General features: G+C 51.3%; 1 protein-coding gene across 9 annotated transcripts in view; it reads right to left on the bottom strand.

Annotated features, from left to right (window-relative positions):
* Window positions 1–2,070: 2,070 nt before the first annotated feature.
* BCL2L1 (BCL2 like 1) overlaps window positions 2,071–26,038 on the bottom strand; it is a 57,322-nt gene continuing 33,354 nt past the window's right edge. For all 9 annotated transcript variants that reach the window (XM_008050610.2, XM_021708878.1, XM_021708879.1 and 6 more), the window contains exon 3: window positions 2,071–3,699. In XM_008050610.2, the coding sequence (XP_008048801.1) occupies window positions 3,562–3,699 (138 nt within the window). In that variant the 3' untranslated portion in view covers window positions 2,071–3,561. The remainder of the gene's footprint in view (window positions 3,700–26,038) is intronic.

Here is a 26,038-nt window from a genome sequence, read left to right on the forward strand (position 1 = left end):
CCGAGACCCGAGCGTCCGCCAGGCGAGGCTTCGGCGCCGGTCCCTGGGCTCCCTTCCGCTCCCTCTCCAGACCTTCCCCACGCAGCGCCAGAGGGCGCTCGGGGGCTCCAAGGGGACTTAATTGCTCCCTAACTCACCCTCTTCTTGGCTCTCGGAGCCCTCACCCCTCTTGTCATCGTCTTGACCCAGGAGCCCCTCACCCCAAGCTCCAGACACCACTTTCCTTCAGCCTGAAAACAAGCCCTACACACCTGGTGCATTTGCTTTGCTTCCCCACGCGCTCTCCTATTATGCGCTCTCAGATGCTGGCTCTCATCCCCTCCTCCAGGAAGCCCTCCCTGACTCCTGACTCCCAACAAGCTCAGATCCCATATTAAATGCTTCTGGAGCACTCGGTATGAGCCTCTTGAGTTGCACTAGCCTCAGACATGTGCTTTATTTTTGTGTTTCAAATGGCATTACTATTCAAAAAAAAAATCACCCTCGAGTCTTCTCTGACCCTGTCTCTACTCCTTGTGAAATGCTGTCTGCGGTATCTAACTTAGAAATGTTACCTCAAGGCTGGGCAAGGGGCACGCCTATAAAGCCCAGCACTTTGGAAAGCCGAGGTGGGAGGACTGCTAGAGCCCAGGAGTTTGAAACCAGCCTGGGTAACACAGTGAGATCTCCTCCACAAAAAATAAAAAAATTGGTCAGGTGTGGTGGTGTGCAACTGTAGTCCCAGCTACTTGGGAGGCTGAGGCAGGAAGCTCACTTGGGCCCAGGAGTGTGAAACTGTGGTGAGCTATGATCGTGCCATTGTACCCAAGCCTGGGCGACAGAGACCCCAACTTAAGGCCACAGAAGTACTCCTTGCCCACCTCCTATCCTCCAGTCTCTCCCCTTCTCCCTTAAAGCAAGTTGTAGAAACCAGAACTCCTCTTCTCCAAGGGGGGTGGGGGTCACAGAAATTGGAACCCCTCTTCCCCAAAGCAAGCCATGTGACCTAGAGTATTATTCTAACCTCTACCTGTGTAGATGCTGGCGATAAAGAAACTATCTGAGGCTTACAGGAGTGGTGGCTCATGCCTGTAATCCCGGCACTTTGGAAGCCCGAGGCAAGAGGACAGCCTGACCCCAGGGGTTCGAGACCAGCCTGGGCAACTTGGCTGAGATCGCAATAAATCAATAAATCAAAAAAATAAGCCATGGAAGCACACACCTGTAGTTCCAGCTACTTGGAAGGCTGAGGCAGAAGGATTGCCTGAGCCCAGCAGGTAGAGGCTGTGGTGGCCGTGAGTGTGCCACTGCATTCCAGCCTGGGAGACAGAGTAAGACTGACTTAAAAAAAAAAAAAAGACACTATCTGACCTGTCTTGTCTGACCCTCCTTCTTGAGAGGTCCAGTCCTGTCCTGTCTCTGGGAGGCAGGAATGCAACGCTGAGGCCAGGAAGAATCTGGACAGGCCTTACTGGTTTGTTTCCCCACTCAGTCTGTTACCAGTAGTCATCCCTTTCTGTCCAATCACACTTCGACATGGCTATCTATTCTTCAATGACTCTTAGCATAAAAATGCAGAATTGGCCCTGGAGTTTGGGGCCATTTCTGCAGGTTTCTGTATCACGTAAAGCTTCAGTTAACATGTTGGCCTGCCTTTGGAACAGGACTGTGAGCCATGATGCTTCTGATGGGCGTGGTGCCTTGTCCCCCACCCCATCAGCCAGGGCTGTCCACCTCCTCCACTAGAGCGAGCACTTCGTGAAGGCAAGGACTGCTCGCTGCAGAATCCCTAGCACCTGGGACTGTGCCCTTGCAGAGCAGGGCTTAGTCAACACTTGCCGAGTGGCTTGCCTGATGGTGTCTCCCACCTGAGTGTCTGTTTCTGAAGGCAGGGGTCTGTCCCCTTTGCTCTCCCACAGCCAGTGGCCAGCACACAGCAGGCTCAACACAGCAGGAAACCCCCCTCAACGCATACAAAGATAAATTCAGGCCTAGAGGGAAGAGGGGGACTTATCAAAGCCCCCGAGGGCGGCAGAGTCAGGACCCAGCAGCCCTCCCTCCCCACCCAGAGCACAAAGCTCAGGTCCCTTGTTCACTGAGTCAACACGGTTTATTACTGAACTGCACTTTCACCTTCACACAGACTATTTCAAAGAGCTGGAACAAGTGTGGGGTGGGGTAGGGGAGGGACAGGTGCCCCTCGGGAGCCAGGACCCTGGCCGGCTTCCCCGACCAGGGCAGGGGAGGGAGCGTCAGGCCGTCCAATCTCTGGGCACCAGCTCTCTACGTGCACGCGCACAGCAAGCCAGCAGCTCCTCACACATAAATACAGACACGCTTAACAAAAATAGTATATCATCTTCACAAGGAATAAAAACTAGTCTCGAATATGTACAGCAGAGAGCCCAGGGTGGCCGGGACTAGGCTGGGACCCCCAGGGATGAGACAGGCCAAGAGAGGAGCAGATGAGACAGGGAGGCTGGAGGGGCTCTGGCCAGGCCACTCTGGCCTTGGCAGCCCGGCTGCCCAAGCTGGATGGGGATGGGGCACAAATCCGCCTGGCCAGGCAGAACTGGCCCCTCCAGTCGGCCCCACCCCCACCCACGCATCAGGCTCTCTTTCCTGCCCTTCCTGCCTGAGGTAGGGAAGACCCTGGGGCTCCCACAGCTGCTCCCCACAGCTCTCCTTGGGCCTGAACCCTTGGGCCTCACGGGCAGCAGCCCAAGGCGAAGATGCCACCGGCTGATCTCCTTGCCGGAAGTGAGGCAGCTGAGGCTGCAAACAGCTCTGCCACACCTGTCCTGGGCCCAGTTGGTCCCTCGGTCATGGTTATGGAGCCAGGGGAGGAGAAGGGACTGGGTGGTGGCGACTGCAAGGGCCACCCTAGCTTTGGCATGGGGTGCTTCCTGCAGCTGTGGCCCCCTCCCTCCTGGGTGGGACTGGCCTCTGGCCAGAGGCATCTGGAGGACATTCAGACAGGGAGTGGGGACTCTGGTCAGGCCAGAGGTGGGGAGGGAGTCCTGGTTCTTGCTTTTATCCTAAGCTGCCTGAATCCCTCATCAGTCAAAAGTGGCCCCTAAATGGCTCTTGGGGACGGGGATGGGGATGGGGGATGGGAAGCTCAAGTCTGAGGAGATGGGAAATGGTAGATTCTGAGGCCACAACATCAAAACAAAGGCAATCTAGTCTCGCTTCCTGGGGAAGAGGTTCTGAAAACTTTCCAGCTCCCTGGCAGAAAAACACTTCTGCAGTGGCTAAGGGGTAGGGTTCCACCTGCCACGCAGAGCTCTCCTGTCCACCGCCACAAGCCCTCCCATACCTGCCAACCCAGGTGGGGTGCATTTGGGGGAAACTGTGGATTTTGAGGCCAAGCGAACTAAGGTGTGGGGAAAGTGGCTCTCACAGAAGTGTGGTAAATTCTAGAAGACTAACTGCAGGGGACCAGGTCTGGGGCCAACCCTGTGACGGGTGGGTGGGTGGCATGGCTGCATGTAGTGGTTCTCCTGGTGGCAATGGCGGCTGGACGGAGGGAAGTGGTGCGGGCAGGGCAGAGTGGGAGGGGAGTGGATGGTCAGTGTCTGGTCATTTCCGACTGAAGAGCGAGCCCAGCAGAACCACGCCAGCTACGGTCATGCCCGTCAGGAACCAGCGGTTGAAGCGCTCCTGGCCCTTCCGGCTCTCAGCTGCTGCATTGTTCCCGTAGAGTTCCACAAAAGTGTCCTGCAGGGAGAGAGAGGGAAAGACACCATGAGTCCTCAATAATGCAGGCGGGAGGAAGAAGAGGACAGTCAGCTCCAGGCTTTGGTTATCTGAAAAACGGTAGCCTATCATGCTCAGTGAGCTATCACAGAAACAAAGGACTGAGGACCACATGTTCTCATTCATAAGTGGATCCTGGACATTTATCACAATGCTACAAGAGAGGGATCGGCAGTAGTGGGACACTGCCAGGTGGGGGTGGGAGTGGGGGTGGAGGTGGGGCCGAGGGAGGGTACAGTATCAACAAGGGGGCCTGATCCCAAACCAGGCTAAGTGAGGATCAATGGGAGGCCTAAACTTCATCAGTACGATGACCGCTTACATGCCTCATCCTGAACTGTACCCCACATCTTTAAAAAAACAAAACAAAACACCAAACAGTAGCCACCAGTGCTCACTCTGGGCCAGAGAAGGGTTAGAGCGCCCTCTTTCCTGACTCCCAGCTGGGAATGATGAACCCATGTTACTGTTGAGAAAGCAGGCACAGGGGAGAGGCGGTCTGTGTGAAGCCAGCCCAGAATTGCTGCTCACTCTAGAACCCAAAGCGGGGAAGAGACGGCAGGGCAGGGGACTGACCAGGGCAGGAAACTGAGAACTGACAGGGTGATGGCTGGAGCAGAGTGTAGAGGAGGGGATGGGGGGAGAGGAGGGTGCAGGGGTGAGCAGGAGCTGGGCCAGGTGTGGCCTGGAAGGCGCCAGGCAGCTGAAGTTGAGTCTGAGAGCAGTGGGACCTCCTGGTACACCAGGGGAAGGAGAAGAGAGGGGTCCAATTCCAGGGTCACTGGGGCACACTCAGGCGAGGAATGGGTTCTGGGACTTTTGGCAGGAGAAGACAGGAGAAGCAGGGCTGAGCAGAGGGTAATGACAACGCAGGACTGAGGCTTCCATGATGGGGTCTATGAGGTCCTGTCCCTGTCCCCATCCAGAGGGTGTGACTGGGCCTGGGAGGAGATGAGCAACAGCCCTTTGCTCTCGAGCTACGTCGGAAGGGAAGCACAAGGTTCAGGAAGGAGGAGCTGCGGGCTAAGATGCCAGTTGAGGGTGTCGCCAGCCTTTGGTGTGGGGAGAGCCGCATGGAGCACCTTATTATAAGTAAGCTGCGCACCCAAGGGTCCTTTAATCCTCTCAGCAATGCTGCAGTGCAGGCTATCCCTTCTCATGTACAGACCTGGAAGCTGGCCTCTGAGGCCCCAGGGACTTGACCAAAGTCACCCAGACTTGCCAGTGGTGTCAGGCACCTGGAAACAAGTGCTCTGCATGTGTGGGGAACGAATGGACCACCGGCTGGTCCAAGGCCACACTCTGGCCTCTCTACCAAGACCTCCCACAGCACGCTTCTAGGTCCCTCAGAGAGCCCACCATCCCCAGTTGGCCTCAGGTCCCACCCACCAATCTGCTCACTTGTGACACCTGCCTGGCCCCATTTCTCGTCTTGATGTGTCTCCTCAGTCCATGTGCCATACAGAGGTTTCCAGAAAAACAGATCGGATCACAGCACACCCGGGCTTCAAGTTCTCCCGCAGTTTTCCCCTGCACTTAGAAAGCTAGTGTCGTTTATGTCATAGCCCTGGGATCCAGCAGGGTGCCACATGCGCTGACCCATGAGTCAGGGCCTTACAGAGCACACTGTCTAGTAGGAGGAAAGAAGCCGGCAGTTGCTATGACTAGTTCTACACAGTGTCTGTTGTGACATGATGAGGTCTTGTCTTGCTCGTATATACCCAGTGCTTAGACCAGTGTCTTGCACATAATTAGTGCTCAATAAATACATCAGCAAACAAATGGACTACATGTCAACAGCAAGGGCCAGGCACTCTCATCCCATCTCACCCTCATCAGAATCCTCAGAGGTAGAGAGATCTGAGCCCCATTTCACAAATAAGATGACTGGGGTGTAGCCAGGCGAGGTGGCTCATGCCCGCAATTCCAGTGCTTTGGGAGGTGGAGGAGAGAGGATCGCCTGAGTTCGAGACCAGTCTGGGCAACTTGGCGAGACCTCGTCTCTACAATAAATCAAAAAATTATCCAAGGCGTGGTGGTGCGTGCCGGTAATTTCAGTACTTGGAAGACTGAGGTGGAAGGATCGCCTGAGCCCAGCAGGTTGAGGCTGCAGTGGCAGTAAGCGTGTAACTCACTCCAGCCTGGGCGAAACAGTGAGACTCCTACTCAAAAAAAAAAAAAAAAAAAAAAGATGACTGAAGTGTCAAGCAGGGAACGCTCAGCTAACAGAAGGCACTGCCAGGATCAGGCCGCAGGACTGCCTGACTTCAGGACACGTCCCGCAAGTGGGGGCTGAGGGACCCATCTTGTCAACAGTGCTGAAAGGGTTCCCAGGAAGCAGGTAGATGTGGAGCCCAGGAGCTGGGGAGGGGAGGACAGTGCCTGGTGCGGATACACCTCCCTGTGTCCCTCTAACCCTGGCCGGCCTCTGTGGGCAGATAAAGAAACCTAGGAGAAGTTTAATTTTTCTGCTCCAAGTAAGTAGGCCCAGACGGAGTCACAAAAAAGGCTCTGTGATGAGGGAAGAGTTCCAGGCTGTGGGAAGCGTAGAAGGCCTTGCTTATCCCTAGGGGTCACATGTCCCATGAGAAACCAGGGACACTGGGGTTGCAGCCAAAATGGGAGAGGCCTGGCTCCCTCAGTGGGAACTTTCCTGAAGCAGAGGACTGGCAGCCACAGGAAATTTTCGGCTCTGGGGCTGAGCTGGAGTAAACAGGCTCTGTCCCCACAAGGGCACAAAGCATTCACTGTCCAGGAACAGTCATTCCAGGGTGGAGAACACGCTCACTTCAGTGCCACAGAGAACAAGGCGCTGACTGCCCCGGTCCTCACTCACGAGTTCCTGGCCAGGGCAACCTTCACCTCTACTTCAGCTCCTTCTCCTGAGGAGAGGGAGGAGGGTTTCCAGGGGTGAGGATTCTGGGGATTGCTTTTGCAGAGAGAGCCCGAGCAACAAGGGGTGTGCTGTTCCAGGGCGGGTGCTGGAGATGTGGTGGCATGGGTATATTTAGCCCACGGTTCACACAACACTCTTGGAAACAAACAGCCATTTTCTCGGTGGGCGGCTCCTCTGGATAAGTAAACAGGATCGAAGCACAGCCCTGGTCTGGAAAAGCAGAGATAAGCCTGGCTGCTCCTCAGTGGCTCCCTCTGGCTTAGCCGGGCCTCGCCTGTCGGGCAGGGGCTGAGATGTGAGTGTGGGCAGCAGGAAGGGCTCTTGGTGTCAAAGAGGTTTTTGGGAGACCCAGGCCCCAGAGCCTGTCTGCATCCTCAGCCTGGGTTAGAGTGAAGTGGGGCAAGTTTCTCTTTGTAGCTGACTTCCACGTGGGGGCTTTTAGGGCCACTGGGGACAAGCAATGGCTGCCAACCTCCACGGGAGTCATGGACTCCTCACCAGGCAGACCCAGGAGGCAGCAAGGCCAGCCGTCTGCCCCATCTGTGGTTTCCCACTGCCAGTATGTGGAAGAGCCCAGACTCCGATCCCGTTCTCCTGACTTGGTGCCTAGCAGAAGCCCAGGAGAGAACCACTTTCAGGGTCTTTCCTCCAGCACTTCAAGCCTCAACAGTCCTGGCCACACATGTGGAATGACCCCACACAACATACTCCAGCATGCTCAGGCCTTGATGCCCCTGCCAACCCTGTGCCGTCTGATGGGCCACGCTCCCCACATCTCCCTCAGCCAATCCTTACTCAGCCTACAAGACCCCACCTCAAAGTGTCCTCTTCCCTGTTCCTTCTTCTCCCAACTCCAGAATGAATGTCTCCTTTGTGCTCCCAGGGCCTCTGGGCTCTTGTTCATACCCTGAGTATTTACTGAGCACCTTCTGTGTGTCAGGGCTGGCACTGGAGATTCAATATGAACAAGGCTTTCCTGGAGGTTAGGAAACACTGCCCTAGTGGGAAGCAAGGAGGACAGCAAGAACACAAAACAATTTCAGAGATGACGGGGTTTTGAAGAAAACAAGTCATGGGGAAGCAACAGAGAGTACCTGGGGCTAGTGTAGGTGGAGTGGTTAGGAAAGATCTCTCTGAGGAAGTGAGGTCTGAGCTGAGACTTGAATAACAAGGCAGCAGCAGCCATAGATCTGAAAATCCTGAGTAAGAAAGAATATGTTCCAGCAGAGGTAACGGGTACAAGAGACCTGAGGTGGGAGAGAGGAAAGGTGTCCCTGGGTTGATGCCCTCTGTCTGTGTGCTGGTCTCCTCCATCAGTCTGAGGGCTCAGTACAGGCAGGGACCTAGTCTGAGCCAGGACTGAAACCCAGGGCCCACCGAGACAGGTGCAGACTGACTGCAGCAAGGTCTCTGCCCAGAGCAGCCAAATGAATGATGCAGGGCACCCTGCAGCAACCTGGGACCTGCAGAAGTCAGGTGAAAAGGGTTGGCTAGATGCCACTAAGGATGCTCAAGTGCCAGGAAGCACCCTTACCGCCAGAGGCTAAAGCACAGTGCCTGTTGAAATCTGACCAGTCTTTCAATTCCTATCCCTCCTCACTGCTCACGTCTCTCACTTCTTCCTAGCATTGTGACTTGCAGCAGGCAACTTCCCCTCTCTGGCCTGGGTGTCCCCACTTGTTAAAAACAATAAAATCAGCCGGGCTCAGTGGCTCAGCCTGTAATCCAGTGCTTTGGGAGGCTGAGGTGAGTGGATTGCCTAAGCCCACGGGTTGGAGACCCACCTGGGCAACTTGGTGAGTCCTCATCTCTTTAATAAATCAAAAAATTAGCTCGGTGTGGTGGTACATGCTTGTAGATCCAGTTACTTGGAAGACTGAAGCGAAAGGATCGCCTGAGCCCAGCAGGTCGAGGTTACGGTGGCTGGGAGTGTGCCTCTGCCCTCCAGCCTGGGTAACAGAGTGAGACGCCTACTCAAAAAATAAAAATAAAAATAAAAAAATAAAATCAACAGCTTATTAGGATTGCTGACCTTTCATCAGACACTTAGACATTTCACCTGTGCCAGGCACTGAGCTGAACACTTTATGTCCACTAAGTCATATTCCCTAACTGCAATCCTGATAAATTATAACTATTATTTTTTTTTTGAGTCGGAGTCTCACTCTGTCGCCTAGACTGGAGTGCAGTAGGCCACCGCAGCCTCGAGCTACTGGGCTCCGGTGATCCTTCCACCTCAGCCTTCCAAGTAGCTGGAACTATAGGTGCGCGCTACCACGCCCGGCTAAGTTTTTGATTTATTGTAGAGCTGAGGTCTCGCCAAGTTGCCCAGGCGGGTCTCGAACCCGCGGGCTCAGGCAATTCACTCACCTCTGCCTCCCAAGGCGCAGGATTACAGGCTGAGCCACCAAGCCCAGCTAACTATTATTATTTTTAACAGGCTGTTCATCTGGCAAAGCGGCCTGGGCTGGCCTATGGCAGTCAAGATTATTTTTTACCCTGTCTCCTCTAGACTGTGTGGTTCTGGCACCTGTATCTCTAGAAGCTGGTACTCTGCCTGGAACCCAGCAGAAGCCATTCTTCAAAGATCTATTCTAGAACAAATGAATGACTACTTCAATTTGATCCTCATAACATTTATCAACAGCCCCATTTTGCAGACTAGATAATAGAGGCTCCAAAGTTTGTTTGAGATCCCTATCCATAATAGGAAGTGGCAAAACTGGGATTTGTCATTTCTGGCCTCTCAGGCATTCTCATTTCTAATCAGACTCTGCTGTCTCCACCCACAGAAAACATGACCCTCTCAGTGGTGGTGGCAGCTGGCATCTCCCGATCCCTTACCCTGCAAGCCACTCTTCTTGGCTCTTTCTGTAGATTAGCTCATTAGCTGTCTCTTGTCAGCGGGTACTTCCGTTAACCCATCAAACAGCTGGTGGATGTGTGGTCCACAGAGGGCTTTTGACTTGCTCAAGGTCACATAAGCAAGCTGGTGACTGAGCTGGGATGCCCGCACTGACAATCTGGTTCCAGAGTCTTTAATCCTAACCTTGATGCTGCACTCTGCTCAGTTTCAAAAGGACAGTACTCCTTGAGCCCCTAACACGGGCCAGGTACACACACTCTTGTGACTGAAGAAGGTCCTCATTCTAAGCCCAGGTAAACTGAGGCTCAAAGACACTGACAGACTTGGCTAAAGTAGAGAAGTAGGGAAGCCAGTTTCAAGCCCATATTCTGGGCTAGGGCTATGACCCTCGATCCCTAGGAGGGTAAAGTGGCCCGAGGTCACCAGCTGAATGAATAAGCTCTGGTCCTGGCCAGCTGAGGAGACCTAGTGCCACAGGGAAAGGATGTGACGAAAGCCAGGAGGGAAAGTGAAACACTTCCATCCTGGCTTCAGTGAGGAACAAGCATGCCTGTGCCAGACGAGCCCTTCCTTCCTCTTGGGCGACTCTGGAGGGCCCAGGCCCACTGCTTCCTTCCTGCTTGGTTATTTCAGGAAAGAGGTAGGTGGAGAAAAGGGAGGGGCTCTGAGCAGTCAGGGAAAGTGCCAGGGACATTAGGACTGTGCCTTGCCCTGTCTCTTCACAGCCCTGCACAGGCAGGCCTTGGTCACAGGCAGAAGTGTCACTTTCCACTCCTGCTCTCAGTTTCCCTGAGGGAAAGGCTGATAAATGTCTGCTGAATAGACAAAGCCCTGTCAGGAGATCCCCGGGAGATAGCAGGAAGGGGGGCAGTGCCTTATCACTCTCTGGGCAGGGAGTTGCAGGCGGAGAGACTCGGAAGAAGTGAGGTTTGTGGTTGAAATCCACTTCCCTTGGCTTTGGGGAGGGGGAGGAAGGAGCTGTGGGCCTCAGAGTTGTGAGACGAACCCAGCCTTTCTCCTCTGCCCCAGGGGAACAAAGGCCTGGACGTGGGCAACTCAAAGAAGCAGCTCCGTGGGGGAGGGGCAGGGGCAGGGACAGGAGTGGCCAGACAGTGCTGAGATCAACACCTCAGTCTCGCCAGCTCAGCAGAAGGTGCCACAGTAAGACTTTCAGCTTCTGAGCCTCAGTTTCTCCTGCCTTGACCTGACAAGCCACTGGTGTTGAGATCAGGGATGGCATGGTGGGCTCAAGCCATCTGGGCTTCAGGGAATATTTGGAGGCACCCTCACAGCAAAAGTCATGTTACTCTTCCTCCAGCTCTGCCCCTAGGCCAGCCTCTCCTCCTTCCTCCCCCACCATGAGTTCTAAGAAGCCAGGCCTGACAGATGCACTCACTTCTCAGAAAAGGAAATGCTTGTGCTGGGAGGAGATAACACCTCACTGGGGAATCAAGAAAGCTATTGGGCCAGCAGCCTGAGTGTGGGCTCTCTGTCTCCCTGGCTGAGAACCGGGTGCTGGGCTTGTGGGCAAAGAGAGGTATTCAGAAAAGCATTTACTGGGGGCAGAGATGCTCACCTGGGGTTCACAACCTCCCTCCCTGGAAGTGAGGGTGATAACACAGCTGACATTGACTAGGTACCAGGATTCACTTCATCCTCACAACAGCCTCACTGAGTAAGTGCAGTTACTACTCTCCACGTTACCAATGAGGAAACAGTGGAGAGGACGAGTCACCCTCCCAGGGTCATTCGGTCCATTAAGTGTAGAGTCAGGCTTTGAGCCCAGGCTGTCTGGCTCCAGAGCCTGAGCGCTGGACTGTTCTTGGGAGGCTGCTGTGTGCTCACATGTGTCCACACCCTGGGACCCCAAGGCCTCACTTCACCTCAGCCCTCTCACTGCATGCCTGGTGACTCTCTCTTCTTTCACAAATAGATGGCCAAAGCCCTCCGTTCTCCTCCCATTGTCCAGAGTGAGAAGGACCAAGGTTCACCCTTGGTACAGAGTTGGATACTAAAGAGTGACCTTACAACATGCTCATGCAACCTTCCATGTGACACTCAAGCACACCACTAACACCCCCATTTCACAGATGGGGCTCAGAAAAGTAGAGAGCCAAGGCCCCACAGTGGGCCTGTTTTACTCCTGATGGTCCACACCATGGGAGTTCACAGTCATCTCCAGGGCATCACACTTGTGATGGGGAGCTCTCTCCTTCCTGGGCGGAGCACTTCACCTTGGGATAGCCTCTTGGAAAATACTTCTCTGTGAGGGGGCTGAAGCTTCTCTCCCTTTATCTCCGCTCACCGACCAGCCTTAGTTCTGGTCTCCCTCCCTGCTCTATTGCTCTTCCCCAAGTATCAATTTCTTCATCTGTAAAATGGGTGCTATCTGGATGCAGACAATTAACTTCTATTTCTCTACCAAGCTACGCTGCCAGACTGAGAACGGGCAGGGAACTAATTAGTCTTGCAATGAGACTAAGAGGTTTAGCGTTGGAGCTCATCTGTAAAATGAGGTTAAAAAATATCCTTATTTCAAAACAATTCTGTGAGGACTCAAATGGTAATACACATGAAGGTCTTAGAACTAATTGCATGTGGCACACATTAAACTTCAAATAAGTGTCATCTACTATTGTTGCTCTTGCTATTAGGCCAAGGCAAGGCTCGATCGAGTCCTGGGGCCTTCTCCATGGCCTAAGAGGCCCTGCAGGGCTTCCTCAGCTTTGTCCAAGGTCAGTGCATCATTCTTCACATGCTGTGTTCAGACTTAGGGCCCGTGCCCATGCAGGTTGCCTAGCTCTCTCTCTCTCTCTCCTGCTTGTCCCTTAGTCTTAGCCACAGGCCAGTTCTTCAAGGAGGCCAGCGGCTCGCTTCCTCCTTCACTGGACCACGGCTCTGTCCCCTAGGCCTACCCAGTGCTGGGCCCAGAGAATGTACTGAAGAGTATGGCTGACTGGAAGACAGCAGGGAGGGAAAAGAGGGAAAGCCGGGTTCCCTCTCTCTTCCTCCCCTTCCTCACTGCCTGGAAAACTAGGAAGAGGCCCCCAGATATCAGGTAACTGGGCAGGGTGCCCAGTACTCTCTGGATGCCAAGTTCTCCCAGGCTCAGGAAGAAGGACCTGGGGTAGCAACCTCTGAAGACTAGGGTCAACAAACTCCCTAAAACTCTGCTTCCTTCCAGGGTCTTTGCCCCCAAGTGCTCCATGGTACAAGCAGCTTCTCCTTTCTCCTCTTTTACCTGCTCCCTGGTCTGGTCCAGATCAGTGGTCGATGCTGTGGAGAAAGAGCCCTGGGCTGATTGCCAGCGGGTGTGGGTTTCATTTCCCAGCTCATGACTAGTGTGCTTGGGGTGAGTCTATTCCCTGCCCAGGATTCTGGGGAAGCCTGGGTCTTTCCTCATCTGTAAAATGAAGGGATCACCTCAAAGGACTCCTACTGGTGCTGCTGCTTGAGGAGGACAGAAGTAACTTACATAGGGATCAATGGGTGACCACCTGGGTCCTCTCTCCAGAGTATCCAAAAAATTCCATAATTACTGTGTAAGGAGAGAGACAGCATTCCCAAGGGCAGGGTGTGTTGCCACAGAGTATCCAATCCTCCTCTGCTTCAAACCTGCAGGACTCCAGAGGAAGAGGGCAGCGGGCACAGCTATGGCCCAGTGTAGGCTCCCTGCAGGGTCAGAACTTGCTGAGGGCCCTTGTAGTGTGGACCTCTTCACCCTAGCACTGCCTCCAACTAGTCCAGGCAAGTCCCGGGTATTTTCAGCCACCTTTATCTGATCGGAAATGTTTGGAATTCCACAGAGGCAACAGCTCTAGGGACGTGGGGAAGGGAGCAAGTCCCTGTCACCCTTCCCTCCCCCTGTAAGGACGAGTGCTAATGCCCTGCGTAACCAAAAACTTGGAGCCGAAGGCTCCACGGTGGTGTGTTTCCTCCACTCTGGTTCCTTCTAGTCTTCTCTATTCGTTTCTGCCCAGTCCACCACCTGCCTCAAGGTGCAGAACAGCAAGATGGCTGCCTGGGGGTGAGGGAGGGGCCGCCCAGTGGTATGCTGTCTACACTCAACCCCCAGAACACCCCCATCACCCATCACCCCTGGCCGCCACCGCCGCCGCTGCCACCACCACCACCACCACCACCACCACCACGAAGCCCTGAAGCAGCTCACTGTCTCACCTGATGTGGTCCCACCTGATGTGGACCACCAAGAAATGTCAGAGCATCATAACCTGCAGTTCAGAGAGATGTGTGATTCAACCCCTTCCCTGAACAGATAAGAAACTGAGACCTGGCAGAGGTGAAGGGACACCCTCAAGGTATCACATAGGGACAGGTCTCACACAGAGCTTGGCCTCAGGCCTCCTAATCCCTGGAGTTAGACAGTGTAACTTACAACCCCAGTTCTGTGACTGCCTGGCTGCAAGACCTGGACAAGACGCTTTACTGCTCCAAGCCTGGTATTCTGGCTATAAAATGACAACAGCTGCACCTATCCCACAGGCTTGGCAGCAGCATTAAATGGCCAGTTTAAGTGTTCAGTAAATGTGTTGTTATTATTACTGTTTTTTTATGGCGGGGGGCTGAAATGACTGGTCCCATATGTGCTTCTCACAGTGTCTCTCTTATGTGTAGCTAAGCAAAAAAATAACAGCTAATATCAAAATCTCAAAATCTTACAAGCAGGTGCTGTGCCCACTTTACCAATGGGGAAACTGAAACTCAGGTGACGAAGCTTTGCCTGAGGTCACTGGTTGCTAGTGAGAGTATTAGATTTCACAGCACATCATACTAGCCAGTGTATTCCGACAGATGAAGAGACTTCACCAAGTCTTTCCTTCACCAGTTCATCCACCCAGTGTTTACTGGGAATCTGCTACTCAGGCCCTGGAAGCCAGGAATGACTTGGAGGACAGGGAGGCAGCATGCTCCCTGGTTCCCTGGGCGCCTCGAGGCGTGGGGAAGGGAAGGGTGTGCTGAAGCTGCTCTGATTAACCCACGACCCCCAGTTTAGCGCTCAAGGACAGGGCCTGCAGGGAGCTCCTCCCTCTATCTGGACATGATCTTGGAAGCAGAAGTGATGCCAGGTAGCTCTGGTGGAGTTCTTGGGTGAGTTTTCTGAGAGAGAACACCAACTGTTCATGAGCCAGGCTGCCCTGCTTAGCTGTAGACACTGAATCATTCAACAGATCTTCACTAAGTGCCCACCAAGCATCAGGCACTGTGCTAAGTGCTGGGGCTAAAGCAGTGACTAAATGTGATGAAAATTCCTAGCTGTGGAGTTTATAATCTATGGGAAGAGACCGGCATAGACATGTCAGTGATGATAAGTATTAGCAAAGAATAATGATGTGAGAAAAAGGATACAGAAAAACACAGAAGAAGCAGGATTAGAATCCATGGTCAGGGAAAATTTTTCAGGAGACAACATTTGATCAGAGACCTGAATAAAGTGAGGGAACAGGCATTGCAAGGATCCAAGAAAAGTCGATGGGAGCAAGACATGCAAAGGCCCTGAGACCAGAATATGCTGAAGGCGTCTAGGAACAGGAAAGATGCCAACATGGCCAGCCCAATGCTTAAGAGGGGACTAGTAGTGATGAGACCTGCAGGCAGCCACTGACCATGTGCTGAGTCTTATCAGTCATTTAAAGACTTGGGCTTGTCCTGCAGAAGCACTGCAGGGTTTTGAGCAGGGGAAGGACATGGCTTGATCTTGGTTTTAACAGGGTCCCTTGGCTGCCGGGTGGAGACTTCCAGGGCAAGGATAGAAGCAAGAGGTCTGTGAGGAGCCAATGTTGTCATCTAGGAAAATTTGGTGGTGGCTTAGCCATGATAGTGGCTTAGCCACAAGGATGCAAGGGAAGCTGGTGAGAAGCTGTCAGATTCAGAATTCATTTTTTTTTTTTTTTTTTTTTTGAGTTGGAGTCTCACTCTGTCGCCCAGACTGGAGTGCAGTGGCTGCTCCCGGCCACCGCAGCCTCGGCCTGCTGGGCTCCAGCGATCCTTCCGCCTCAGCCTTCCGAGTAGCCGGAATTACAGGCATGCGCCACCACACCCAGCTGATTTTTTGATTTATTGTAGAGATGAGGTCTCGCTGCCCAGGCGGGTCTCGAACCCGCGGGCTCAGGCAATTCACTCACCTCAGCCTCCCAAAGGCGCGGGATTGCAGGCTGAGCCACCGAGCCCGGCTCCAGAATTCATTTTTTAAAGTAGAGCAGAAAGGATTTGCTGATGGATCAGACATGGCCCGTGGGAAGTGTCTGCCTCTCTGGCCCTCTGTCCTCTATCTAAAAAGGCAGGGAAAAGGTCCTTGAGGATTTTTCTTCAGCCTGATAACTATGGGAATCCAGGTGAAGAGACAAAACTATTTCTGCTGCTCTCGTGGAGGCAAAAACCTGGGGAGGGCCAGACTGGACAGAGACAGTGGGGCACAGGGAGGGCAGAGAGCTGCCTGGGCTGTGGCTGTCCCACTCTCAGCACACACATCCCCCACCACCAGAACTGTGCGGGGTCACAGAGCAGACAGGCACAGGTTGAGGTGGGGACAGGTGCTTTATATTAGGAGGAAAGGGGCATTGGAGCTTGTGTCTAGGGCTTAATAGGAAGAAGGCGCCCGGTGACTGACTGAATGAATGAACGAATGAATGAGGTAATGCCAGGAGGCCAGGATGTGTGCAAGAACTTCCCAAGTCTTAGCCGGGTGTGGTGGTTCATGGCTATAATCCCAGTATTTTGGGAGGCTGAGGTAAGACAAGTGCCTGAGTTCACAGGTTCGAGACTAGCCCGGGCAACTTAACAAGACCTTATCTCTACAATACATCAAGAAAAATTAGCTGGGTGTGATAGTGCAAGCCTGTAGCTTCAGCTACTTGGAAGGCTGAGGTGGAAGGATCACCTGAGCCCAGCAGGTCAAGGCTGTGGTGGCCGTGAGCGTGCCACTGCATTCTTGCCTGGATGACAATGAGATTCCGACTCAAAAAAAAAAGGAACTTCCCAAGTCCTTCCAAATTAGCAGGAGGTAAGCCTGGCCCAAGGGATTCCTCCCCCGTCATTCCTTCTGCGTCCATTATGTTCTAGGCTGAGCCTCAAATTTCCATTCTTTGTGAATGAGAGACTACAGCAGACTTTTAGAGCTAGAAGGGAGCACAGACACACCTGGTCCTCTCCATCCTCAATTTCAGCCATCACTGTTTGGCCCTGTATTCATGTTATTTCTCTATTAACTGACTCACTTAAAAAAAAAAAATAGGGAAGGAAGTTTGCTATGTTGCCCAGGCTGGTCTCGAGCTCCTGGCCTTAAGTGATCTTCCCACCTCAGCTTCCCAAAGTTGGAATTACAGGTGTGAGTCATTGTGCCTGGCCTTGACTCACTTTTTAAAAGTTTAAATACGTGAATTGAAAATCTTAATTTCCTCCCCAAACCTGTTCTTTCTGCATCTTCTTATCCTTAAATCCTCTCCAGCTCTCACCCGTTGGTATGTCCTGATGGCTCTATATTCAAAATGTACCCAGAATCCCACCACTTCTCACCACCTCCACTGCTGTCATTTGGTACCAGTCAACATCATTTCTTGCCTGTATGGCTGCAACGGCCTCCTTACTGCTCTCCCATCTTATCTATCCCATAGCCCCCTCACCATACAGCAGCCAGAGGGACTAGCAAAGTCAGTTCCTGTCTGTTCAAAACCTTCCTGCCTTCCTGTCTTTACTGGGAAAGAGCCCAAGTGACTCCTCACTGCTTACAAGAGCCCCCCCCCCCACCTCTCTCTAGTCACTCTGTTCTGATCACACACATCCCCTGTGCTCTCCTTAAACGTGGCAAGCACTTCCTTCTCACTGCGGGGCCTCTGTACTTGTTCCCTCTGTCTGGAATGTTCTTTCCACAGACTGTTTCATAATTTACTCCCTCAGACCATGTAGATCTCTGCTCATATGCCTCGTCCTCAGAGACCTTTGCTAGTCACCTTTTATTAAAAAAACAGACACATACCAGAAGCTACCTGCTTGCCCCACCCTGTCATACTGCTGTCACGGCCTCCTTACTGTCTCCCATCTTATCCACCCCATCACGTAAACTTCACGAGGGCAGGTGACTCAGCCAGGATGATGGTTGACATATAGTAGACACTCTGTATTTGCTAAATAAGTAAAGGCAATACAAAGGCAACTTATTATTACTACTATAAACAGACAACCAGTATCATTTGTCATAGATGGAAATCAACATAAAATACACTGACTATTAAAATAGAAAACATTAACGCAGAAACAGAAAACCAAACACTGCATGGTTTCACTTATAAGTGGGAGTCAAACTAAGGCTCTGCACTGGCATAGAGAATGGTATAACTGATATTGGAGTCTTGACTCACAGGGAAAGGGACAAAAAGCTACCTATCAGATACAATGTGCGCAGGTGGGGTGGTGGGTACACTTAAAACCCAGACTTCTTCCTCGCTATACAGGGCAACATGTCATCAAAAATGTTGTGAATCCTCTAAAGCTATTGAAATAAAGAAATAAAATAAATAAAATATCCACCTGCATATCACTTCTAAGTTATCCTGAAGATCGACGGTACATGTACCAATCCTGGTTTGAGACCGTTATAGAGGAGATATGTGAGGCTCAGGGCATGGGCACGCTCAGGACATCAGCCAGCCAATTGGAGGCCAGTCCAGAATGGCCACACAAGTGGCTCCCCTAGTGCCCCAAGGGTGTAGCCAAAAGACTGAATCTCAAGAAAGGTGTAGCTAGGCTGGACCAGCAGAGTCTATCTGAGGAGCCAGGAAAGTCCTCCTTTGGGCAGGCGCAGAGCTAGCAGCTCTGCTGAAGAGAACAAAGGCCAAGAGGAACGTGCCAGGCTGAAGGAGCCGAGTGGGGCAACATCGTGGAGATGGGCATGCACAGACCTGCAGGTAAGGTCCATGGGGACCAGACAGCTGGGAGCAGAAATGAAAACAGGCTGGGTCCCCAAGGGTGGCAGCTTCAATCCTGTAAACACCAGACAGGCGTGGGGTTCAGGTGTAGGTCTGGGGACCCAGCTGAGCCCAGGGGGAGGATGAGACAGACCTTCCCAGTCTCCTTCATCAGTGATGACAACTCCAAGCTGAGCTGAGCAGAAGCACCACCGATCCAGTTACGAGTCACGTCAGGCATCAGACATGAAGCATTGAGGAGGAAAGACAGAGTTGTCCTCCGGTCCCCACAGTCCAGATGGTCTCCTTCAAAAGCCTCTCCAGTCCCAGTCAGCTCCACCCACGTGGCCCCTTGAGGAAGGGATCCCTGTTTAGAAGGGACCATCCTTCTCCCACCCCTGCGGGGCTTAGTGAACATGGCTGCAGGTGCAGAGGGTGAAGCTAGAGCTGTTGTAACTGCCAGGCCAGCAATGCCTGACCTACATCTCCATGGTTGGCTGCATGCAAAGAAAAATACCAGGGATTTCCGTTGGTGTTCACCAGATGCAGTTGCTGAGGGAAGGCTGGGCCTTCTGCAGGCCTGTCGAGTCAGGCAGAACAGGCGAGGAGATGACTGGGACAGGTGAAATGGCTGCTCTCCCAGTTATTTCCTGGCTCTAAGGACCTCTCTAGATTTCAAAGACTCTATACAATTTTTATCTGCTTTCTACCAAAGTCCTCCACTAAAGCTTTGTTTTTTTTTCTAGGACATTACCTTCAGTAACAATTGAGGCCAAGTGTGGTGGCTCATGCCTGTAATCCCAGCAGGTGAGAGGATTGCCTGAGTCCAGGAGTTTGAGAACAGCCTGGGCAACATGGTGAGACTCTGTCTCTACAATTTGACCGGGCATGGTAGCTCAAACCTGTAATCCCAGCACTTTGGGAGTCAGAGGTGAGAGGACTGCTTGAGCTCAGGGGTTCGAGACCAGCCTGAGCAATACAGCGAGACCTTGTCTCTACAATAAACCGACAAATTAGCAGGGTGTGGTGGTGCATGCTTGTGGTTCCAACTACTTGGAAGGCTGAGGTGAAAGGATCACCTGAGCCCAGCAGATCGAGGCTGTAGTAGCTGTGAGCAGTGTGCCACTGCACTCCAGCCTGAGTGACTGAGTGAGACTATAACTCAAAAAAAAAAATTTAGCTGGGCATGGTGGTACGTGCCTATAGTCCACTACTTGGAGCTACTTGGAAGGCTGAGGTGGAAGGATCGCCTGAGCCCAATAGGTCAAGGCTACGGTAGCTGTGAGTATGCCACTGCACTCCAATCTGGGTAACAGAGTGAAACTCTAACTCAAAAGAAAAAGAAAAAAGAAAAAAGAACTGAGAGAGAATATTCTATTTGGGAAAGCTCACTAAACAGTTGTTCTTTTTTTTTGAGCGGGGTCTCACTGCAGCTCAAGCAATCCTTCATCCTCAGACTTCTAAGTAGCTGGGACTAAAGGTATAAGTTTCCTTAGAGTCAGGAGATGTGGGCTTCCTCCTGCTCTGGGGTGGCTCTCTTCGGCCATGGTCCTGTCAGTAAAGAAAAGTGTGGAGGATGAACTGATGATCTCCAAGGACCTCTCCCAAGCACTATGAGCCTCTCCCTTGGCTTTCTTTCCCTCTCGAGAGAGAGTGGAGTATAAGGAAAATGGAGGGCTTCTTAGCGAACAAAACATTGAGTTCTAATCTCAGCAATGCCAACACTAATTTACTGTGTGACCTTGGGCAAGTCACCTCACCAGTGGGCAACTCATTTTCTTCACATATAAACCAAAGACTCGAAATTGCCCTGAAAGAAAGCATTAGAGAAGCTAGGCACAGTGGCTCATGCCTGTAATCCCAGCACTTTGGGAGGCGGAGGTCAGAGGACTGCCTGTCCTTGAGGACTCCAAGAGCTGTGACAGAAAAGTCTCTGGGTTCCCAACCTTTCTTTTTTTTTTTTTTTTTGGAGTTGGAGTCTTACTCTGTCACCACACTCATGGCCACCACAGCCTCGACGTGCTGGGGGGGGATCCTTCCGTCTCAGCCTTCCAAGTAGCTGGAACTACAGGCATGTGCTACCATGCCCAGCGAGGTTTTTTATCTATTGTAGAGATGAGGTCTTGCCAAGTTGCCCAGGCTGGTCTTAAATCCCTGGGCTCAAGTAATCCTCTCACCTCAGCCTCCCGAAGTGCTGGGATTACAGGCATGAGACCCCACACCTGGCCCCAACCCCTTTCATTGCTGTTTACTTAATGTCTTATATGTGCCAGGCACTTATGTGTGTTTAAAACTCATATTTTGCAGATAAAGAGATGGAAGTTCACAAAAGTGAATCCATTTGCTCAAGATCCTACAGACACAGAATGAAGGTGGGGTTCAAATCCAGGATTGTCTGATTGCAGAGCCTGAGTCCTTCCACTACAGAATGTGGGTGCAGACAGTAGGAAGCATTTGGTGCTTAAAAGCCAGAAGACCTCAGCTCCCTTCCATGTAAGAGGAAGGCCCCTCTACCTCCTGGTCTGGGCAGAGGCTCAATGAGATGACGTGTGGACCAGACAAGCTTAGGTAATGGTCCTGTGCTAGTACCTTATGACTCATGCCTGGATTTCCCCATATCTGAAAGGAGAGTGGAAGACACACTGGAAGATCTTAAGCTCTCACAGCCCCTCTTCTCTTTTCTCCTGCAACATCCTGGCCTCTCTTCTCTTGTTCACATCTGGTCCATCCTTCCAGACCTGCAAACCCCTGTCCTTGTGGACTAATAGGCTCTAAGAGATGTGCTGCAGGAACAAGAATAGCCTCTGGATCCCCAACCCCCTTCTGTTGTCAGCAAAAGATCGCTGTTATTTGCCTAATGTCTTATATGTGCCAGGCACTTATGTTCCTGGAACTTCCAGGTCACCTGGCATAGCACTCACAGTGCTCTCCCAGAGAGCCCATGGAGCGGAGAAGAGGTTCAGAGTTCTAACTCTACCACTTACTTGCTGTGCAACCCTGGGATGATCACTTAAGCTCTGCACCTCAGGGTCCAAGTTTATAAAATGGACATAAGACAGATGCAGTGGCTCAGGTCTATAATCCCAGCAATCTGGGAGGCCAAGGCAGGAGGATTGCTTGAGCCCAGGAGTTGGAGACTACCCTGGGGAACACAGCAACACCTGTCTCTACAAAAAAAAAAAATCTAGCCGTGCATGGTGGCACATGCCTGTAGTCTCAGCTACTTGGGAGGCTGAGGCAGGAGGACTGCTTGAGCCAGGAGTTTGAGGCTGCAATAAGCTGTGATCGTGCCACCACACACCAGCATGGGTGACAAGAGTGAGACCCTGACTTAAAAAATAAATAAATAAATTCAATGTACATAAGACCTACCTCATGATGCTCAATAAATCCTTGCTTGCTATTATAATTATGCTGTGTGTCATTTCTCCTCTGAATTTCTTTAAGCCTTATAGTCTTCCATTTGCTTCAATATTTTCAGTCTCATGATCTAAGTTGTTGAGAGACGGGTTTGTACTTCATGCTTCTCTCCCACTGTACAGTGAGTCCCATAGCAGGTGTTCAAAGAGCTCCTATTAGATGACTGGGAAATGGGTCCTTTTTAAATTAGGGACAATATCTGATGATGAGCCACCAAGCCTTAGACATCACGTGGCTGCCCACTCCTGGGCTACTCTGTGCTAAACACTGGTGGTGAGGATAAGGCATCGGGGTAATGGAAACGGCAAGTCTTCTCCTCTGAAACAGTCAGTACGAGGTAGAGAATCCAGACCTGCTCTATAGGAGGAAAAACTCAAGAGGCAGAAAGAGAGAGAGAGCGCATCAAGGGAAGTCCATGGAGAGCAGAGTGAGTGAGTTGTGAGTTCAGCACATTGGATCTGGATTCTGTCCTTACTATTATTTAACTTGTTTTACTCTCAGTTTTCTAATCTGGACAATGAAGATGATAACATGTTTTCACAGCACACCTTCAGTATCTTGTACATGACAGGCACCCAATAAATGGCAGCGTATGTGAATAGCGTATTAAGCATAGTGGGTCACCCCTAAAGGTCCCCGATAGCCAACAGTTTGCATACCCAGAACCAATTATTTGAGGCTCTCTCTCTAGCAAATGGAGCTCTAGATGGAGAAAATTCTAACTCCTTCCCTGAGAGGGACTGAGACAGCTCAGTACAGACCACAGCCCTCAGGTCAGTCATAGTGGGTTACCCCAGGGATTCCGTAATTCCTGGCTGTGTGTTCTTGTGGCCTATTAACCTCTCTGAGCCTGCTTCCTTGTCTGGATTTGATTCTAAAATAGGTAGGCAAGGATGTTCTTTAAGAGCACAGGTGCTGGAAGAGTCAAATCTGGGGCTAGCCGAGCACGGTGGCTCATGCCATAATCCCAGCACTTTGGGAGGCGGAGGCAGTAGGATCGCCTGAGTCCAGGGGTTCCAGACCAGCTTGGGCAACTTGGCGGGATCCTGTCTCTAAAATAAATTTTTAAAAAATTGCCGAGCATGGCGGTGTGTACCTATGGTTCCAGCTACTTGGAAGGCTGAAGTGGAAGGATCACCTGAGCCCAGCAGGTCAAGGTTGTGGTGGCCATGAGCATGCCACTGCCTTGCCAGGGCGAGAGAGTGAGATTTCAACCCAAAACAAACAAAAAACAAAAACAAAAGCCTGGGTCTAATCCTAGCTCTGCCACATAACAGCTGGGTCAGAGTCCATGGCTCCCTACTTAGTCCTTCTGAGTTTCAGTTTTCTCATTTAAAAACTCTCTTTATTGGGTGGCTGTGAGAATTATCAAATTATGTGCCTGTGCTTGGCACACTGTAAGAGTTTCACTTGATACGTGCAAGTGTTTATCTTGTATTCAGGGTCTGAAACTCAATAAATGTAGTGAACAAAAGCACCACCTGGCTGGAGGGTATTCGGAGGAAAAGGTACCACAGCTACGGGCCATGTCATCGATACCTATCAAAGTACATATACCCTTGGACCCAGCAACAACTTTTAGGGATTTATCCTCCGCAGATATGCTATATTCATGCATGGCCAAATGACAAATATACTGGGCTATTCATTGAGTACCACTATTATAATTGCACAAGACTGGAGGGAAAAAAAGAGCCTACTAATAGGAACTGGCTACATAAAGTACAGAACAGTACCCTGTGTAGAATATGGTGCAGCTATTAAAAAGAACAAGAAAGCTCTTTATGGACGGACAGGGGATGATCTTCAGGCGCGATGGCTCACGTCTGCAATCCTAGCACTTTGTGAGGCTGAGGTGAGAGGATTGCCTGAATCCAGGAGTTCAAGATCATCTCGGGCAACTTAGTGAGACTTCATCTCTACAATATATCAAAAAAATCAGCCGGGCCTGGTGACGCATGCCTGTAGTTCCAGCTATTTGGAAGACTGAGGTGGAAGGACCACCTGAGTCCAGCAGGTTGAGGTTGTGGTGGCCATGAACGTGCGCCACTGTACTCCAGCCTGGGCAACAGAGTGAGACTCCGACTCAAAAAAAAAAGAGCTACTGTTAAGTAGGAAAACAAAGGTACCAAACACCGTATGTAGTACACAAACGTGTGTAAAAAGGAAAAGCAAACATATGTTTGCTTGTATCTACAAAGTCTATTCTCCCAGGATGAGAACTGGGTGGCTGGGAGACAAGGATGGAATGGAAACATTTGGTCCTTTTGAATTTTTATCTGTGTGACTATATTACCTATTCCAAGAAAATAAGTAAAAGGTTTAAAAAGTGGGGAAAGGCTGGGCTCGGTGGCGCAACCTGTAATCCCAGCACATTGGGAGGCGGAGGTGAATGGATTGCCTGAGCCTGCAGGTTCGAGACCAGCCCAGGCAACTTGGCCAGACCTCGTCTCTACAATAAATCAACAATTAGCTGGGTGTGGTAGCGCGCACCTGTAGTTCTGGCTACTTGGAAGGCTGAGGTGGAAGGATCGCCGGAGCCCAGCAGGTAGAGGCTGCGGTGGCCTGAGAGCATGGCCACTGCACTCCAGCCTGGGCGTCACAGTGAAACTCCAACTCAAAAAAAAAAAAGTGGGTATGGAAGGGAGAAGAAATGGAGAGGAGGGTAGGGGAAGGAAAGGGAGGTGAGGGACGGGGAGGGGAGAGAAAAGCAGTTGAAACTCTCCAGACTCTGGCCAGTTATTACCAGAGAAAAATTTGATAACTCCGGGATTTGCAAACTATGCCAATAAAACCACATCACTACTGTGTAGTCAACTGCACTAAAGAAGGGTTGCCACCCTCTCTGCCTCTTTGTCTTTGGATGCCGTTAAACTAGAAAGTGCCAGAATCTATGATGAGGTTCCTATATCCTCTGTCCAGGTAGAATGATAGGGAAAGAAAGTTATGGTTAAAATAAAGATTATCCCATGGTGGCCCTGGAAGAAAAAAAGGCAGGGAGAAACCCTAATCCTGGAGGGAGCAGAAATTGCCAGGCTCTAGGGAGCAGAAGTAGCCAGGCTCTGGGGGAAGGGCAGGCAAGGAGGCCTGAAAAAACCCTCCTAGCATTCTCCACCCCCACCTCTCCCTCTCCAGTTTTCTTGACAACCCATCTCCCCCTTGCCTGCTAAGACAACTCTATCACGGACTCCTGAAGGTAGATAGAGACTAACCTGGCTCTGGAAGAAACAGAAACGGCGAACAGATCATTAAGAGAAGACACAGGCCAAGCACGGTGGCACACGCCTGTAATTCCAGAACTTGGAGAGGCTGAGGTGAGAGAATGGCTTAAGGCTGAGAGTTAGAGACCAGCCTGGGCAACATAGCAAGACCTCATCTCTACAAAAAATAGAAAAAAAAAAATTAGCTGAGTGTGGTGGTACATGCCTATAGTCCCAGCTAACTTGAGAGGTTGAAGCAGAAGGACTGAGTCCAGGAGCTCAAGGTTGCAATGAGTCACAATTATGCCACTGCACTCCATTCTGGGTGACAGAGTGAGAACCCAACTCAAAAAAAAAAAAAAAAAAGAAGAAGAATAAGAAGAGGAGAAAGAAAGAAAAGAAAAGATGCAGCCACATGCCGTGGCTCATGCCTGTAATTCCAGCACTTTGGGAGTCCAAGATGAGAGGATCACTTGAGCCCAGGAGTTTGAGACTAGACTGGGCAACATGGTGAGACCCTTTCTCTACACAAATAAAATTAAAGGAAAACAAAAGAAAAGATGCTCTACCTCACAAGTAATACTGGAAATAGTTCTTGGATAATTTAAACTTTTTTTTTTTTTTTTTGAGTTGGAGTCTCACTCCGTCGCCCAGACTGGAGGGCAGTGGCCGCTTCCGGCCACCGCAGCCTCCACCTGCTGGGCTCCAGCGATCCTGCCGCCTCCGCCTTCCAAGTAGCTGGAACTACAGGTGTGCGCTACCACACCCAGGTAATTTTTTGATTTATTGCAGAGATAAGGTCTCACCAAGTTGCCCAGGCGGGTCTCGAACCCACGGGCTCAGGCAATCCACTCACCTCAGTCTCCCAAAGCACGGGATTACAGGCTGTCACCGAGCCCGGCTTAAACTTTTTAAACGTGTAAAAGTAGACAGAATGATAAAATGAGCCATCACTCAACTTTAACAAATATCAACTTGGTGCCCATTTGATTTCATC

This window comes from Carlito syrichta, unplaced genomic scaffold (assembly GCF_000164805.1).
Source record: "Carlito syrichta isolate Samal-C Ts95f unplaced genomic scaffold, Tarsius_syrichta-2.0.1 Scaffold153555, whole genome shotgun sequence".
Lineage (NCBI taxonomy): Eukaryota > Metazoa > Chordata > Mammalia > Primates > Tarsiidae > Carlito > Carlito syrichta.